This window comes from Brachypodium distachyon, chromosome 4 (genome assembly GCF_000005505.3).
Source record: "Brachypodium distachyon strain Bd21 chromosome 4, Brachypodium_distachyon_v3.0, whole genome shotgun sequence".
NCBI classification, from domain to species: Eukaryota; Viridiplantae; Streptophyta; class Magnoliopsida; order Poales; family Poaceae; genus Brachypodium; species Brachypodium distachyon.
In genome coordinates, this window is record NC_016134.3 from 47,723,219 (window position 1) to 47,738,957 (window position 15,739).

Sequence of the window (15,739 nt, forward strand, 5' to 3'; positions counted from 1 at the left end):
GTCTACTACTGTATGAAAACATGGGCTCTGATCATTTTGTTCCCTTAAGCATTTATGCAGAGTACACTGAAGATTCCCTGAGGAGCGTGTTTCACAGAGATGTGATCCTATATCAATGATAATTATTGTGCTCCTGTCACAAGTTACAAGTATTTGGACAACCTACTCTGTAAAGTTCTGTTTGCAGATTTGCATCATAGAGATTTGACTATTGGATTAAATAGCTGTTCTGCTGCAGAGACGGATTTGTGATCTGTATCAGTGGCCTAAACCTTACTCGGTGCCAGTACTATTATCATTTAATCTTGCTGCTGAGGATCCAAGGCAACAGCTGTTGGAGGATCATGTGCTCCTGTACTGGATGTCAACCCAAACTTGGTTTTCAGGCAAAATTGGTAAATTTCTGCACTATACATTAACATGCACATGCAGGTTATAATTATCAATTTGTCACACGTGGTACTCGTATTTCATTTAATAAATCAAGATATGTTCAGCACATGCCATTGCTCTTCCAAGATCCAGCCTGTTGCTCCATGTGCATTATACAGTGAGCTCCATATGAATCATGCAGATTAATTCACCTTGCTGTCAGCTTGCATCATGTTCACCCTGCCTTTTAGCATCTGAATTTGAGCTACCAACCTAAGAGATCCATGCCGACATTAATAAGTTTTAGGTATCTGTAAAATATAGCGACCTGTTGTATCCAGAGATCAAAACTTGTTTCCTCAGTGTAGTCCAAGTATTTGAACCGGGCTTCTGTCAGTTGCAAGGTAAAGGACCGATTTTAATTTTAGCGCCAGGTACCAAATGCTCTGGACATGCGATTATTAGTGTGTTGGCCTCATTTTGGTGTCCTGGGAAGGAAGTTCATGGTTGTTGATTATTAGTGTACTGTGCCTGTTGAAGCAAACATTTTGTTGGATACCTTCTGTGTTTTGCCAGTGGAATTTGCTTGTTCTGGTGGCTACTTCATCAGTTTATATGGGCTTGGTGTCGTTTAAGGTAGTCCGGCCCACGCAGGGATCCGCTGGCAAAACGCTGGACCGAGGCCCGTTTGTGATATAGTTGTGGCCAAGAGCGGCAAGAAAGCTCGGCCCACTTGTACTAGGCGGACGCTGCAGCCTTAACTGGCCCGCTAGCTCACATAATTAACCATAGCTTTCCATTCGCTCAAAGAAAAAAAGACATAGCTTTCCGTTCCCCTCTCCATAACTTTCTAAGGCGCATATGTGAGCATGCATCATTGTCTATGTTTTTGCATTCGCAGACAGCGAGACCTGATTATAGAATCATACTGGCATCAGCATGCATGACGTCATAAACCAACAAAAAAAAGCACGTTATATATAGTATACGTACGTGTCATGGATGGATGGAAAACACAGCTCTGGCCGGCCCGTTGGAACGGAGAGCTATTGCGTGTGTGTACACTAGCTAAATAGTCTCTCTTGTGTGCTCAACTCTGTACATACACAGTTAAAAAAAAAAACTCTGTACATACACAGGATACACACATACTAGTGGCTACTAGCAGCTAGCAGTGACTGCTGCCGGCCGGCCTGTCCAAAAGTCGATATTTGTTGTTTGGATCGTGATGCACGAGGACGGACACACACACACAAAGACATGACATGCATGGGGAGATGTCGTCTTGAAAAGGAAGCTGGGATGACTTTCTGGGCTTGAAAAAACATGCAAGTCACACGTCGATCGAGAGAGAACAGTGTCCCTTTCCTTACTCTCGGACACATGGACCGGCCGTCTTGTAGCTACAAATATAAGCAACCTTCACGTCTGGTCTAGACAAGAGTAGATCGACCACTAGATACACACGCATACTCCATTATTGTGGCTAGCTGCTCTTTGGCTACACAGCTCCGGTAGTTTTCAATCTGTGACTATCACTGATACCCCGTCATGCATCCACACCCAATGGATGAATTAATTAGCAATTGTCTCGATCCTTCTTGCGTTGTGAGCCATGCACATGAGAAAGCTAGCTAGCTGACGATCCACATATAATGTCATTCTTATGCTAGACAACGATATATCGACGCTCCTAGCCGGCCATTTGGTTCCAATAAGAACACTACGCCCACGCATTTTCCATGTGAACAACGGCCGCGTGCAGCTCGCCGTGACATGGACACACACGTAAAGAGTAGTACTGATTAGCTACTTTATGTCCCCGGCGACAGATGATGGGCACAAGTGTAAGGCCAGTACCGGGGGCATGTGCACCTTGACAAGACCCCCAAATTCCTAGGGCCTCTAATTTCTCTTAGCTGTGAATAATCGAAGATTAGGTTACAAATAAGAGAGGCGGTGGCCACCGATTAAACGAGGATTCTTAAGTTCTGCACACCTAGAGTGAGATGCATGAAACTCCTCGCGACAACAGAGCCAAGAGGTTTCGAGTTTGAGACCCGACCGACGCAATTGAATTGCAACTCACTTTCGGTCACGTTTAGACCCGTGAGAGCCACACGTGAGGTCTCAAGGATATGTGGATTGTCCTCTTTTACCGATTAGCTAGATGAACTTGTAGTTCGGTACATGAAACTCTTCAGAAAGAAAGAAGTGTAGCCCAATTACAAATGTGTAAAAAAGATAGGCAGGCCAGACACTCCAGAGCTAGACTAGCTTGACCCATGAATTGACCGTCGTCGTCGCCGAACGACTTTAATTAATTACCGTGGGTCAACGTTATTACAGGAGTAGCAGCAAGTACTTGCAGGCCACCTTAACTGCCGGTCGACCGTCGGCCACAAGACTAGACCGTTGTGGCTGCCTCTTGTCAGGCTCTGTCCGGCAGCAAAGACCTTGCACGTACGAGCTGCTCGCGCTCACGTCACCCTCGTGACGTCATCGGTGTGGACGTAATCATATAAACTTATATAGACCGGCCTGCCTCTGGTCCGGGCCAACGATGCTGTCGTGCTGCATAGCAGGAGTAGTGTGGTGCTGGACCGTACCGGTAGTAGGTTAATTTCTTTGGAGAGTTTGGAGACGAGATTTTAATGCATGTCCACGTTGAACTGAACCAAAGACTTGGGCCGGCGTCAATGGATTATTTTTAACTCCTGCCTACTGCATGGTCCCGTTGGCTCGTGTAGTTACTGCGGCCTTTTGGGACAAATATGGTAAATTGTCGACCATGAATAATCTGAATTCTTGTCGTTGTTTTGAACTAAAACAGTAATAAGAATTTAGGATTTGACCAAGTATATTTCGCGACGAGTAAAATACCCACGAACTCGACAAAAATGAACACACTTTAGTTCACAAACTCAAAAAACGCACATTTAAATTCCTAAACTGGAACTACTGTATCGCTTTGGTCCAAAAACGATTCGGCGAGGGTTAAACACGCTATGTGGCCACCACGTCTGTTTCGGCCAAATTGGCATACGACTTGGCGAATTTTGTCTATTGAATCCCCGGGGAAATTTTGGTTTGTGTGGTGTTCTGCTAGCTAGCTAGCTCGATCGACGTTGACACGCATGCATGCAGGTCAACTGCTTTTGATTTGCTTTGTGTGGACGTAAGTTAGTTAATCAACTGAACCACACAGCCGCAAATCCATTTTCATGTACGGATGTACCCATCTGGTAAAGGATAAGTTTCATTTAGGATGATAACTAACTGCTTTCTTGTGTAAATCACTACATCGCCACACTTACGTGCTCCACACACGTGCATCACAATAGCACACACGTATACAGTACACGCACAAGCGCGCGTGCACGTCCGTACGAAGGACTTGTGTGGTGCAAGCATGTGTCTCAGCGAAAGGGCCCGGGCCGATTGTCTCATCGAACGACTTGATTGTGGTGCACACGATTGCCTTTTTCTGTCGAGTATACTATAACGACACATATAGGTACGTCGTGCATCACGTATTGCACGCGTGCATGTGGACAAGAATATATAGCTCCTATGTGCTCTGGGAGGTATCTACTCCCTCCGTCCAACAAAGAATGTTTCAAGTTTGTTAAAATTTGGTTGTATTTAGATATGACTTAGTGTATAGATGCATTCAAATTTTGTCAAAGTTGAGACATCTTTTATTGGACGGATGAAATATCATATTCACTCTATTAGCAAAAGGATCGATCGATATCGATGGATTCTCCTCTGTGTAGCAAAAAGGATGGATTAACCAGGATCACTAAAGTTAGGGTCCGAAATCTAAAAATTAGAAGGTTTAGGGCAGTGGCGGAGACAAGGAAATAGCTTAGACCAGGCCTATTAGACTATACACTATATGACTAATTAAGAAGAGGTAATTAAGGAGGGGAAGACGCATGCCAAACTTCAAATTGTAACAATTTAGCAAAGAAAAAAAATGTTCAAGCCTCAGGCCCCCTTGTCTTGGGGCTTGTCTCCGCCTGTGGTTTAGGGTCCGATTCAGTATTTGTCTACTTGAATTAAGACTTTTCTTTCTCTAAAAAGAAATCTTGATTTTGTTATTCCTCCATGCCTTTTTTCTGTCGAGTCACAGTCCCCTACTGTAACATAGGTATATCATGTCGTGCATCACGTACTACACGCCTGCATGTGTACAAAAACAGAGCTGCTAGCTATGTACACTCTGGGTATCTTTCATGGTCCCTCTATCAGCAAAAGGATGGATATTGATGGATTCTCCTCTCTGTCTTCCCGCCACGATTCTGGCAAGGAGGGCCCACACGGTTCAACTTCATTTGGATCCATCCCCAGTCCTAAAAGTCGTGGTCGCCATGGAAGGACCGCCACGTGGGTGTGTAAAGTGTGTAGGGGCCTGGGGCCAACGTGTTCCTCGGCCAGATCCCCTCTATAAATTTGTAAGGAATCCTACGCCAGCTACCCCATTACACTCCCAGCTTTATTTGAGAGAGGCAGCCAAGCAAAACTAACAATCCGCCATATATAGCTCTAGCTTCACTGTCTCCGAGCTAGCTTGGACGAGCTAGCTAAGCTAAGTGAGCTGTTGGATATGATGCCGGCGCCGGAGAAGGAGATGCTGCAGCGGCGGGAGAGGGAGCTGCTGGCGCAGCTGCACGAGCTGCTCTACTCCCCGTCGTCCTCCTCATCTCCGGCTCCCAGCGCAGGAGAACCGTCCTGGACGTCGTCCTCGTCGGGCATATTCAACAACATGGCGGCTGACCTGCAGCTCACTGACGAGTGCTCGCCGGTGAAGAAGCCGGCAGCGCCATGTGTTGCCGGGAGGCGGCGGGGCAGCAAGAGGAGAGACCTTGAGGTTGAGGAGCAGGTACTGCAAGAAGAACATGGCGGCTGCGGCGGCGGCGCGAGAGCCAAGAGGAGGAAGAAGAAGAAGGAAGCCGGGGGAGCGACGAGGACGCTGGTGACGACGGTGCCGGATTTCGACGGCTACCAGTGGCGGAAGTACGGCCAGAAGCACATCGAAGCCGCCAGATACCCAAGGTAAGCCACCACGGGTTTATCCTCCTTCTTTTAAAAAAAAATGCTACTACTCCGTGAGTACTAGTGAAATATACTAGGAGCATATATTAGCATGCATGCTCTTTTAACCAAGGGTAGAACAAGAAGATTAATCGTCTCTGAATTTACAAGATGCCATTTCGATCTTAGTATCCGGAGACAGACAACTAATTTTAGTACCCATCTCATCACTGGCCGGACAGTGATTAGTTCCTCCCCCAGCTGGGTCCCAACTAAAGAGTACTGTTCGTGTAATCATGTAGTCGTGTTACACGATGCATGAGCATGACAGTAGTACATCTGATACGACACATCTCGATCGCATCACTATACCAAACCATCATCATATATGCACCCACATCCAAAAAGGCCAGCAACTAATTAAGATCGCGATGCTTACGTCGTAATTAATTAACCGACGTCTTGTCCAATACCATATTACCATTCACACTCAATATCTTTTTCTAAGAACACACATAATAACTCCGCGCAACGTTTTGTCATCTGTTAATCTGGTCGATCTACTACCATTTGCATTTGCCAGGGGTCCCTACTTTGCTTTTATTGTTTCTGTTGAACCTCTAAAACGCTGAGCATTGAGCAGGCACTTTAACTCCTTTTTTCTTAAGAAAAAAGGAACACTAATATATGGTCGTGTTTTCCTTTATGAATTAATTTTGTTATTTGCACAAGTTTTGCCTATATATATTAATGATAGTTCACAAATAGAAAATTCAGAAGAGCATCATATGCGCAACCGAATTCTGATTATCGGATAAACAAAATGCAAGCCTGAATCGCTTGATTTTGACAATATATCAGGAGCTACTACCGGTGCACCAACAGCACGGACCAGGGCTGCCCGGCCAAACGCACGGTGCAACGCAACGAAGACGGCGCCGACGGCAGCGATGGCGGGACGAAGGCGGCGCCCAAGTACACGGTGGTGTACATCTCGGCGCACACCTGCAAGACGACCGATTCCGCGCTTGTGCCGCCGGTGATCCTCGAGACCACTGTCCCGGACGTCGTTCCTGCTTCCAGCAGCAGTTGCTCCGGTAGTACTTCTTGCATCACCGGGACGACAACGACAAACTCTCCCGTGAGCTCCTCCGACGCCACTACTTGGAGCGAACGCCGCGGTTGCTCGTCCAAGTTCGCCGTCGACGATGACAATCTTGATTATTCTTGCTGGGATGCAAGTACAGTGGCGGTGCGGCCGTCTGCCGCTGCGTTGCTAGCCCAGGAGATGGTGGACGACTTTGCCGGGCCGATCAGGTCGCCGGTGCATGCCGTGGCGGGGGGAGACTGGACCAACGACTTCTTCGTCGGCGAGCCTCCGTGTGTTCTCAACAGCTGCCAACTATTTGGTTTCTAGACCTTTCTAGATGTTGCTCAATGCAAGCGTTAGTTCAGACTGCTTCAGTATGCATTAATTTCTTCTTTTCGATCTTCGATCAAGTTGAAAATCAATTTCCCCAATTCTAGTTTTTGATGCCCATGAGGAGTGGGCATGGTTCGATCCATTAGGGCTCGGCACTCCTAACCGGCGATCCAAAATGCCATATAGGTACAAATGGATAATCCATTTACTGATCTCCAGTGAACCGTATGCTTTATGGAACCAAAGGCCCGGACCATGTATTTTAGCATCATAGTGCCAAACAACTTCCAACTAGCATCGTTAACTTCCTCTCGCTGGGGAATTCCAAGGAAAACGGATTTCAACTGCTGCATCAAAAACTGCTTTCAACGCCACGTCATCTTCCCCGACCCGTTTTCGATGCCAAATCTGCTGCCATTGCTCTAGTGACAGCTGGTGATGTGTCTTGGGTCAGGAAGAAACTGAGAAACTGATGTGGCATCAAAATCAGGTCGGGGAAGATGATGTGGCATCTGACTGGTGGCTTCGGGTTGTCGAAAACGCCATCAACCAGCTTTATTATCGAGATTAGGGTTTTTTGAGACCAGCTGCCCCAGAAGTTGTGATTTTGTGAGACTGTTACAAACTAACGTGGTTTTGTGAAACAGCTATCATAAAAGGTGTGGTTCGGTGAAATTTACTCGTATGAAATAAAACTGGAAATTAGCGCAGCTTACAATTGCATGGACAATTACGGCAGGTAAGTAAGTGGGCCCTTCTTAGTTTGGTAAATTTGATGGGCCAACAACATGTACATGGCCGCGCGCGGGCTGGATCAATCGACTTTCACCGGCCCATTTGCAAGCAAAAGCACACACGTGCTGCACGGTTTCGCCCATGATGTCATACGGCGTGACGTCGCTTGGTTGTCGTGACCGAGCTTCCCGCGCGCGCGTGCCCGTCAAACTTTTTGCTTGGTCGTCAGTGAATGCATACACGCGAGGATCGACAGTGATCGATCAATTTATATACTCGTATCAAACAAAACCCTTTTTTTTTTTTCTGTTGCCCGATCCTTAAAACCTGACCGTACGTGTATTTTATATGGTATATACAGGGGATAGTACATATGCACGTACTTATTTTATATGGTTCCTTGACGACCAAGCATGTGTTGTTTTCTAGGCTGATTGCTTGCGAATTTCTTTGTTACTTATCAGTCATGCATGGGAATGTACTCCCTCCGGACAGAAATTTAGAAACGGACGGGTACTAGCTAATTAAGATCTACAAAATCAAAATTAAACTACCGGTCTAAACTTTTAACAAATCTGACCCTTTTGCTCCCCGTTAACTTCGCGATTTCATGGAGCTAATGGCGATTCCAGCAAGGGCTAGCAAGCTGGGCACCAAAGACCGTGACCACTGACCACCGTTGACGTCTCCTTTTCCTTCCCCAATTAATCAAAGGAAGGAGATAATTAAGTGCGCGTCTGAGTCTGACATGTACAAGTTCGATTAATATCTTTCGGCCTTTCGGGCCCATGTTTTGACACGGGATGGTGGAAAGGACCTTTTCCAGCGAGGCGCGTAATCTAGCGCGAGCTGCTTTAGCTAGCGACGAGATGATAGGCTCAAAGTGAACCACTCTACTCTGCTAGCTAGTACGGAGTAAGTTTTAGTATCAATGATAATGATTATCGTGGAGTACGTCCAGGGTGTGGTTATTTATATTAGTTAACCTATAAATGATTTACCCGGCCCTTTCTTGAGAGACCTCGATAGGCCGGCCTGGATCGATCATTAATTCTCCGGTCCAAAGTCTTGACTCGCCCCCTCGTGCTCTCCCAGTCCACAGTCTCACTAGCCAGCGCGTTAACGTTTCCCTGCCATGCGCGCTCACACCATGAAATCGACTTCTCACTCTCTCTTTAAACCCTAATTAACTTCTTTAATCTCCATCCATTGATCCATCCACCTCCTAGCTAGCTAGTAGCTCCACTGACTGACCACTGTCTAAGTCTGACACGCATCGGACACAGATTATATACTCCCTCCGGCAGAATTATTTGTCAAAATATTACATGTATCTAGACGTTTTTTACATATGGATACATCTGTATTTAGACAAATTTGAGACAACTAATACCGATCGGAGGGAGTATCCACGGACTTTCTCACAAGGACTTTCCACGGTCCAACGACCCCGGCCCTATATATAAAGGACATCGATCGATCAGGTGTGAGTGACCCCTATTCCAAGAAACAAGGAATCAAATTAGTAAGAATCAATGGCCAATAACAACAACAATAACAGCATGGCTTCGTCCATGGCGGCCCGTGAGGAGATCGAGGCGCTGCTGAGGCGGCAGCAGCAGCTCGTCACGCAGCTCCGGGCGCTCGTCCTTCCCTCGCTGCTACGCGACAACGTCGGCGGCGAATCGGCGGAGCTCGCCGTCCAGCTCTTCGACGACGTGATCGGCTGCAACACCAGCGCCGTCTCCAGCCTCCTGCGGGCCGGCGGGAGCTTGTTCGGCGCCGAGCCGGCAGTCGACGACAAGTCCTTGGTGAGGAAGAAGATGTTAAACCGTGCTATTAGTCCTGGAGAGATCAGGATGAAGGAAGAAGAACAGACGAGGCCTGTGAGAAGCGTTGCTACAAAAAGAAGGTTTGTGATCGACCAACAGCATCACAATTACATATGCCTCATGATGAAATTGAAATTAATCACTCACCAGATTGATTGATTGCTGCTCAAATTGTGCATCGGCGTCTGACCTGTGTTATATATACAATTAATTAGGAGGAAGGACGGCAAAAGATCAAGATCACTTGTGACCAATGTTCCCCACTACGATGGTCATCAGTGGAGAAAATATGGGCAGAAGAACATCAATGGAATGCAACACTCTAGGTAATTAATTACAACGTGCATGAGACCGTGTGCGTCCTTAATTTGTATTGCCTCCGTTTCATAATTCTTGTCTCAAATTTGCCCAAAAATGGATGTATCTATTCCTAAAAGGCATCTAGGTATATGTAATATTTCGACAAGAATTATGGAACGGAGGGAGTACATAGGAAACAAAGAAACAAAGTAATTAAATAACCAACACAGTTAATAGAAGAATTAAGAAGTCTTGTAATCTCGAATTTCTGATATTTAGAGATGTGGCTTGTATTAAACCCGAACGAAGTGAGTATATAGTTATTAACATTTTGCACGTTTTTAACGTGAGACATATATGAATTTAAATTTACCTGACTTTATAGGATAAATATCCAAGCTCAAACTATATGTAGAAGAATTAATAACCCTTGTAATCACGAACATCAATGGAATGCAACACTCTAGGTAATTAATTACAACGTGCATACCGTGTGTGCGTCCTTAATTTTGTACATAGGAAACTAAGAAACAGAGTAAATAACCAACACGGTTAATAGAAGAATTAATAAGCCTTGTAATCTCGAATTTCTGATATTTAGAGACGTGGCTTGTAATTAAGCCCGAACAATTACGTAAAAAAAATCTGAACGAAGTGAGTATATGGTTTTTAACATTTTGCATGTTTTTAACGTGACATATATGAATTTAAATTTATCTGACTTTATAGGATAATTTTCCAAGCTCAAACTATATGTAGGGGGCTCGACTGGTGGCCTCCCATATACACTAACCTTTAGCCCTAAATTAATCATCATGACTGCAAAATTATTAGGCCATTAATTAAAATATAATTCTGATGATATCATAATTCATTAAACAGGAGCTATTACAGATGTACCTACAAAGAACGGAACTGCTCGGCGACCAAGACGGTTCAGGAACAAGATCACAACAGAAGCTCTTTTAGCTATGGCGATGAAACTGTAAAGTACACCGTTGTGTACTATGGGCATCACACTTGCAACGGCGAGAACATTAGCAATGGCAATGTTGATCTTCCGCAGCTTGTTAGTATGGATCTTGATCAGACTGTCGAGGAAATGGCACGAATGACAACATATCAAGCTCAAGAGTTTGATGAGGGAGACCTCGACGTGCCAGCTCTGCTAGAGGTGCTAGACAACCCCCTGCTGAATTGGGACATGTGGTAGCTAGCTTCAACATAAGTCTAGTATATGAATGTGTTGCTGAACTGGGAGTTCATGTGCCAGCTTGCTGCTTTATGAATGTGTTGGAGAGTGAAAGTGAATCCTGATGGTTAATTGATAGAATCTACAGTTGGTTTTGTTATGTTGGTAGTGTGACACACTAGGTTTCATAGACCAATTTAGTTTATGAAAAATAAATCAGCTTGAATTTTTCAAATATTTCATATGAAACGTTGAGGTCCTTTATCCCAAAAGTTCCTTAGCATTCTACTACAAGAGTACGGTCACGCTTACAAATCTAAGCGTCGGTCAAAACCGGACCCTAAAATGCAAAGGACGCCTTACGGAGGGAGTAATTAGTATAGCGCAACATGATTGGCTCACACGGCTGTATATAGATGAAGGAGTATTAAAAAAACGTCAATCATGTAATCCATTGTCATCGAACTCCTCTCGACCGGCGTCATGCGCTCTATAATCTCACATTCATCATCCATATTCTACATATAGATGTTTGAGTGTGAAGTACATGGTGAATTAAGTTAAGTTTATGGAAGAGCTTTCATTATGTTTAATTTTGTCTTTATGGTTTTGGTTAGAGAATCTTCTACCAATGTAGATTAAAAAAATGGAGGTAGTAGCAATTAGACATACATCGAATGAATTGTGTCTCAACAAATCCTAACAAAACTTGCAAAGCAACAGATATATGCGGAGTGTAGACATGATTCCAAGAATCAAACATAGCGGCTACATTTAGATAAGGAACACATTTCGCTAATTTAATTGTCTCGGTGTCCAGTTTTTCAACTTCCATGACGAACCGCTGATGACATTTAGCCCTCAGGTTTGGGTCAATTGAATGGGCCAATATCTCGTACTAGTTGACTTGATTGGGCTGGGCTAGAGCGACATTAATCCTCAAAACTAACTGAAAAAGGGAAGTGCTTCTGTAGACAACTTGGGGTTCGATCCCTAGCTAGTGGTTAGAGGTAAAACCACCATCCAACCAATGACTAGTCCTGTCAAACCGAGTGTTGAAGCTGAGACGACTTGTTGGTCCGTATACCTTTGTAATCTGAAAAAGGGAAGTGCTTCTGTACTCCCCGAGAAAACAAATCTGCACAAGTTTTAAAGCAAACTAAAGGTTGTGACGAAGAGAACCAATCCTACCGGTTTCCTTAAGTAAATAGTAATTGGTCAATCCAAGATGGCCTTTTACGTGATCTAGGCCAGCTTAAAAGGCTTAACTGCCTAACGGCAGCCGCAGCGACATGGCCGTCAATCCTTGACGACAGGCAAATTAAGGTGATCGATCATGAAACCACGCCATGGGCCTGGTCTCAACCGCACAACCGTCCTACGACTCGGCGTCGTTGGTTGTTCATAACGCCGCATATTACTACTATTGATTCAATCGCATGTTTACCCGAGTCCATGTACAAAAGATTAAGTGTTTTGCTAGTTTGCCATCAGCGGGTGACCACAGGTGTTTTGTGATTTGTGCAAAAGAATTTTAGAAAATTAAGCAACCAAATCACCGTTTATTTATGGAAACGGGTGGAATTGGTTCTCATAATCACAACCTTTAGTTTGCTGTAGAAGTTGTGCAGATTTTTTTTCTCGGAGAGTACAGAAGCACTCCTGTCTAAAAAACAAGTACTCCTAATTACTAATATTTGATTTCCCTTGAGAAAGACTATTATTGATCGATCGATCAGTCTGCCCTAAACATAAAAACTAATGATCGATCCAAAATGTTCACGTGCTGCACGACGGGCGTACGTGACACACGCGGTTTGTCGTGACGATGCATCAAGCCTGCACGAACGACCGTTTCAGTTTAATTTAGTTACATCAAATATTCAAACGTTAGCTACTGGAAAAAAAATAGAAAGGTTAGCCCAGAGAGGCTGCTGCATCTGGCCGGGTACGTACGCACGTACATCGAAGCTTCTAAAGTCTGACCTCGAATTGCATGCTGACTAGCTATCTCGATCAGGTACTTAATCAATAATATAACAGCCATTTTATTTTGCATGTGAGCTTAGTACTTGACCGATGAATCGACAGTACGGGCTAGTACAGAAGAATCGATATAGTCTTTACCGACCAAACCGTACATGGAAAGAGGAAAGCGCATATATGGGAAGTGTTTTTTTTTTAAGGAAACTAGGACGGCAAACGTGGTGAGCAAGTTTCAAGGTCTAATATATATGTGCCTGGTTGACGGTCTCCATGAGTGATCTATTATGACTAGTCCATTCTGGCCTGTCGGAAGCCCTCAGTTTTCATTGTTGTAGAGAAGAAACTTTCTTCTTTTAGTAGTAATCTCCAAAGGAAACAAAGGGGGGCAGGGTTGGGCATCCAGCCATCCATGATGTAGATCTCAAGAATATCTTAGATGCCACTCGAAAAAAAAAATGTAGATGAATGTATTCTCAATATTTCAAACTAATAAAGACACCCACACAAAGGTAGAGCTGGTATTAATTGAGAGTCGACGGTAAAATAATTCATACTGTGTGAGTGTGTCCTTGATCTAACTCTTTGCACAATGGTAATGCGGTCAACATACACTCTTAGCTGGCTTTTAGTCCACACATGGCCAAGAGTCTGACTCTTCGCAAAGTATGCCACTCTTCTCTCTCTTCGACTTCGGCATTTCAAATAAGTGTCAACTAAAGGTCAACCTTTGTGGGTGCCCTAAGTGAGTCAATTTTTTTTGTAGATGTGAAACTAGTTGCCTCATTTTTTTTAAGGATCTGATGCAAGTTAGGACATGTACAATGGACTGACAACGTCGGCCTAATCTTGACGATGTCACAAGTAAGATAGTCCATGATAAGTTGGAAGAGAGAAAAATAAGAAAATGTGACAAACTTCACCTAAGAAATATAGCAAGACTGCATAATGCCGCAATATTACAATGGACACACTGCATCCAATCCTGGATGCACAGAACCACAATTTTGAGCTCTTTTACGGTGATTGGCGAGTACTTTTCAGTACTTCTCAGTACTCCCGTGGGGATTATTTCTGGCCGTTGATTATTGGAATTATTTCTGAGCGTTGATCCTCCTATTTCCAACCTGCGGACGAGAGCCTCCTTCCCCGACCGTCCCGCTCGATCCCTCCAACTCTGCGTCCCCTGCGAGCCGCCTCCCAGCTCGCGCCGCCGTCTCCTCCTCCCCTCCGCCCGGCGCGCCGCCACCCACCTGCTCCCCTCGCGCCGCCTCCGCCCCGGCTGGATCCGTGCCGCCGCCTGCCTCCCCCCCCCCCCTGGCTGGATACGGCGGCCTCGCTCGCGCTCGAGGCGTCAGTTTGGCGCTTGCGCGGAGGTGGTGGCCGGCGCCCGATCGGCTACAGACTCTAGAACTGGCCAAGCGAGCTCGATCTACACACTCGCCGATCGCTTTTGCTGTTTCTGGCCAGAGGTACGTACGCGTATGCTTTGTTGTCTATGCCTTATGTTTCTACTTGGATTCAGTTTATATTCGTATAAGATCGTATATAATCTATTTGTTGTACGTACGTTCGTTCTTGCTTTTGCAACAGACGGAGCATTGCATGAAAACTCGATCGATCGTAGGCCCTGGCGCCTAACTAAATGTCTTTGAGAGTTTCAGGCATGATTAGCTGAGTTGATTGACAGTTATACTGATCTCGAGTTCTCGACGATCGACGTGCCTAAATGTACCGACGTTCCAAGTACAGTATGTGATTGCTAATTAGCATATGCCATTGTGTAATCACTAGCCGATCGAGCAAGTGCAGCGTTGGGTAGAAAAACCTACTTCAGGTCAGACTGTAATAAGAATGACTACAGATCATGCTAGATACCTAGTACACTATCATTGTTTGTGCTTTGTCCCTCAAAGATCTTATACAAGTCGATAAGGTAACCTCATGATTAATCACACCTTAGTGACCACATACAACACATAATGAAAGGAGAGTAAAACCATTAAGTTTAGTAATTATACGGTGCAGAAATATTAGTTAACAAAAATTCTGAAAAGAAGCAGAAACTTTTGACTGGAAGTGCACATTATAGTGAGCAGTGCTGCAACTTGATCTTTACCAGTTTTTTTTAATATAAGAAACAGATGTATCTTAGTCGCAAGATGCAACTTGAATGTTTCTTCTGATATGACCATGACTGTTGAATTTATAAAAAAAAAATCTTAATTTTATCTTAGGGAGTTGCAATAAGACTCTTTTGTTCATTTGTCTACAGGTTATCCTCTTCAGAACCTCTGTACTCAGCAAAGCCTTCACAGGTTCAGGCTCTCTGTAAAATACTGCTAGCCTGCCATGCCTACCGGAAGGATTGTGATACATAGTTCTTTGGATATTAAATGGGATAGTAGCAGCTCTACTATAAACTTTTCAATAAAAATCTGTACTTCAAAATGTTTTTCTGTACGTATGGGTGACCGACAAGGAAGTATATGACTCTGTGCTTAAGACGGAGGCTTCAATTCGGAGTTGCAGTGTCAGCAGTGTAAGTGGCGGTCGACGGTGTGGGCATTTGAAACTTGTTCACTGATTTTTGCACACCTGGGTGATCCTTTGTAGGGCAACTTCAGTCATTGTGATGTACAGATGTCTGTACCAGTATAATGTCAATATATCTTGGACTATAGTGTTCATATAATCATATCTGACAAATCATACAAGATACAAGATGTTCCAGGAGTTTTAATGATTTATTTTGTTATTGCTGTCAACTCTGTAGCAGGTATAAACAGCTAGTGTGCAAGTTACTATTGCATTACGAAGGTTCTGGAATTTGTTGTAATCCATTGGCGCTACTTAATGTTC

General features: G+C 44.5%; 2 protein-coding genes across 2 annotated transcripts; both read left to right on the top strand.

Annotated features, from left to right (window-relative positions):
• The first annotated feature begins 4,845 nt into the window (after positions 1-4,845).
• LOC104584806 (probable WRKY transcription factor 29) lies at positions 4,846-7,475 on the top strand. Its single transcript, XM_010240502.3, has 2 exons — positions 4,846-5,433; positions 6,274-7,475. Exons 1-2 carry the CDS (start codon positions 4,985-4,987, stop codon positions 6,827-6,829), a joined length of 1,005 nt encoding a protein of 334 aa, XP_010238804.1. The 5' UTR covers positions 4,846-4,984; the 3' UTR covers positions 6,830-7,475.
• A 1,602-nt stretch (positions 7,476-9,077) lies between these two features.
• On the top strand, positions 9,078-11,143 carry LOC104585212 (probable WRKY transcription factor 66). Its single transcript, XM_010241249.3, has 3 exons — positions 9,078-9,482; positions 9,618-9,728; positions 10,585-11,143. Exons 1-3 carry the CDS (start codon positions 9,106-9,108, stop codon positions 10,913-10,915), a joined length of 819 nt encoding a protein of 272 aa, XP_010239551.3. The 5' UTR covers positions 9,078-9,105; the 3' UTR covers positions 10,916-11,143.
• Positions 11,144-15,739: the final 4,596 nt, after the last annotated feature.

What these genes read in the sequence shown, in the direction of transcription:
- LOC104584806 (XM_010240502.3), top strand. Translation starts at nt 4,985, where the DNA reads ATGATGCCGGCGCCGGAGAAGGAGATGCTGCAGCGGCGGGAGAGGGAG. An exon ending in GAAGCCGCCAGATACCCAAG is followed by an intron (nt 5,434 to 6,273) that starts GTAAGCCACCAC and finishes ACAATATATCAG; the next exon opens with GAGCTACTACCGGTGCACCA.
- LOC104585212 (XM_010241249.3), top strand. Translation starts at nt 9,106, where the DNA reads ATGGCCAATAACAACAACAATAACAGCATGGCTTCGTCCATGGCGGCC. An exon ending in AGCGTTGCTACAAAAAGAAG is followed by an intron (nt 9,483 to 9,617) that starts GTTTGTGATCGA and finishes ACAATTAATTAG; the next exon opens with GAGGAAGGACGGCAAAAGAT. An exon ending in AATGGAATGCAACACTCTAG is followed by an intron (nt 9,729 to 10,584) that starts GTAATTAATTAC and finishes TTCATTAAACAG; the next exon opens with GAGCTATTACAGATGTACCT.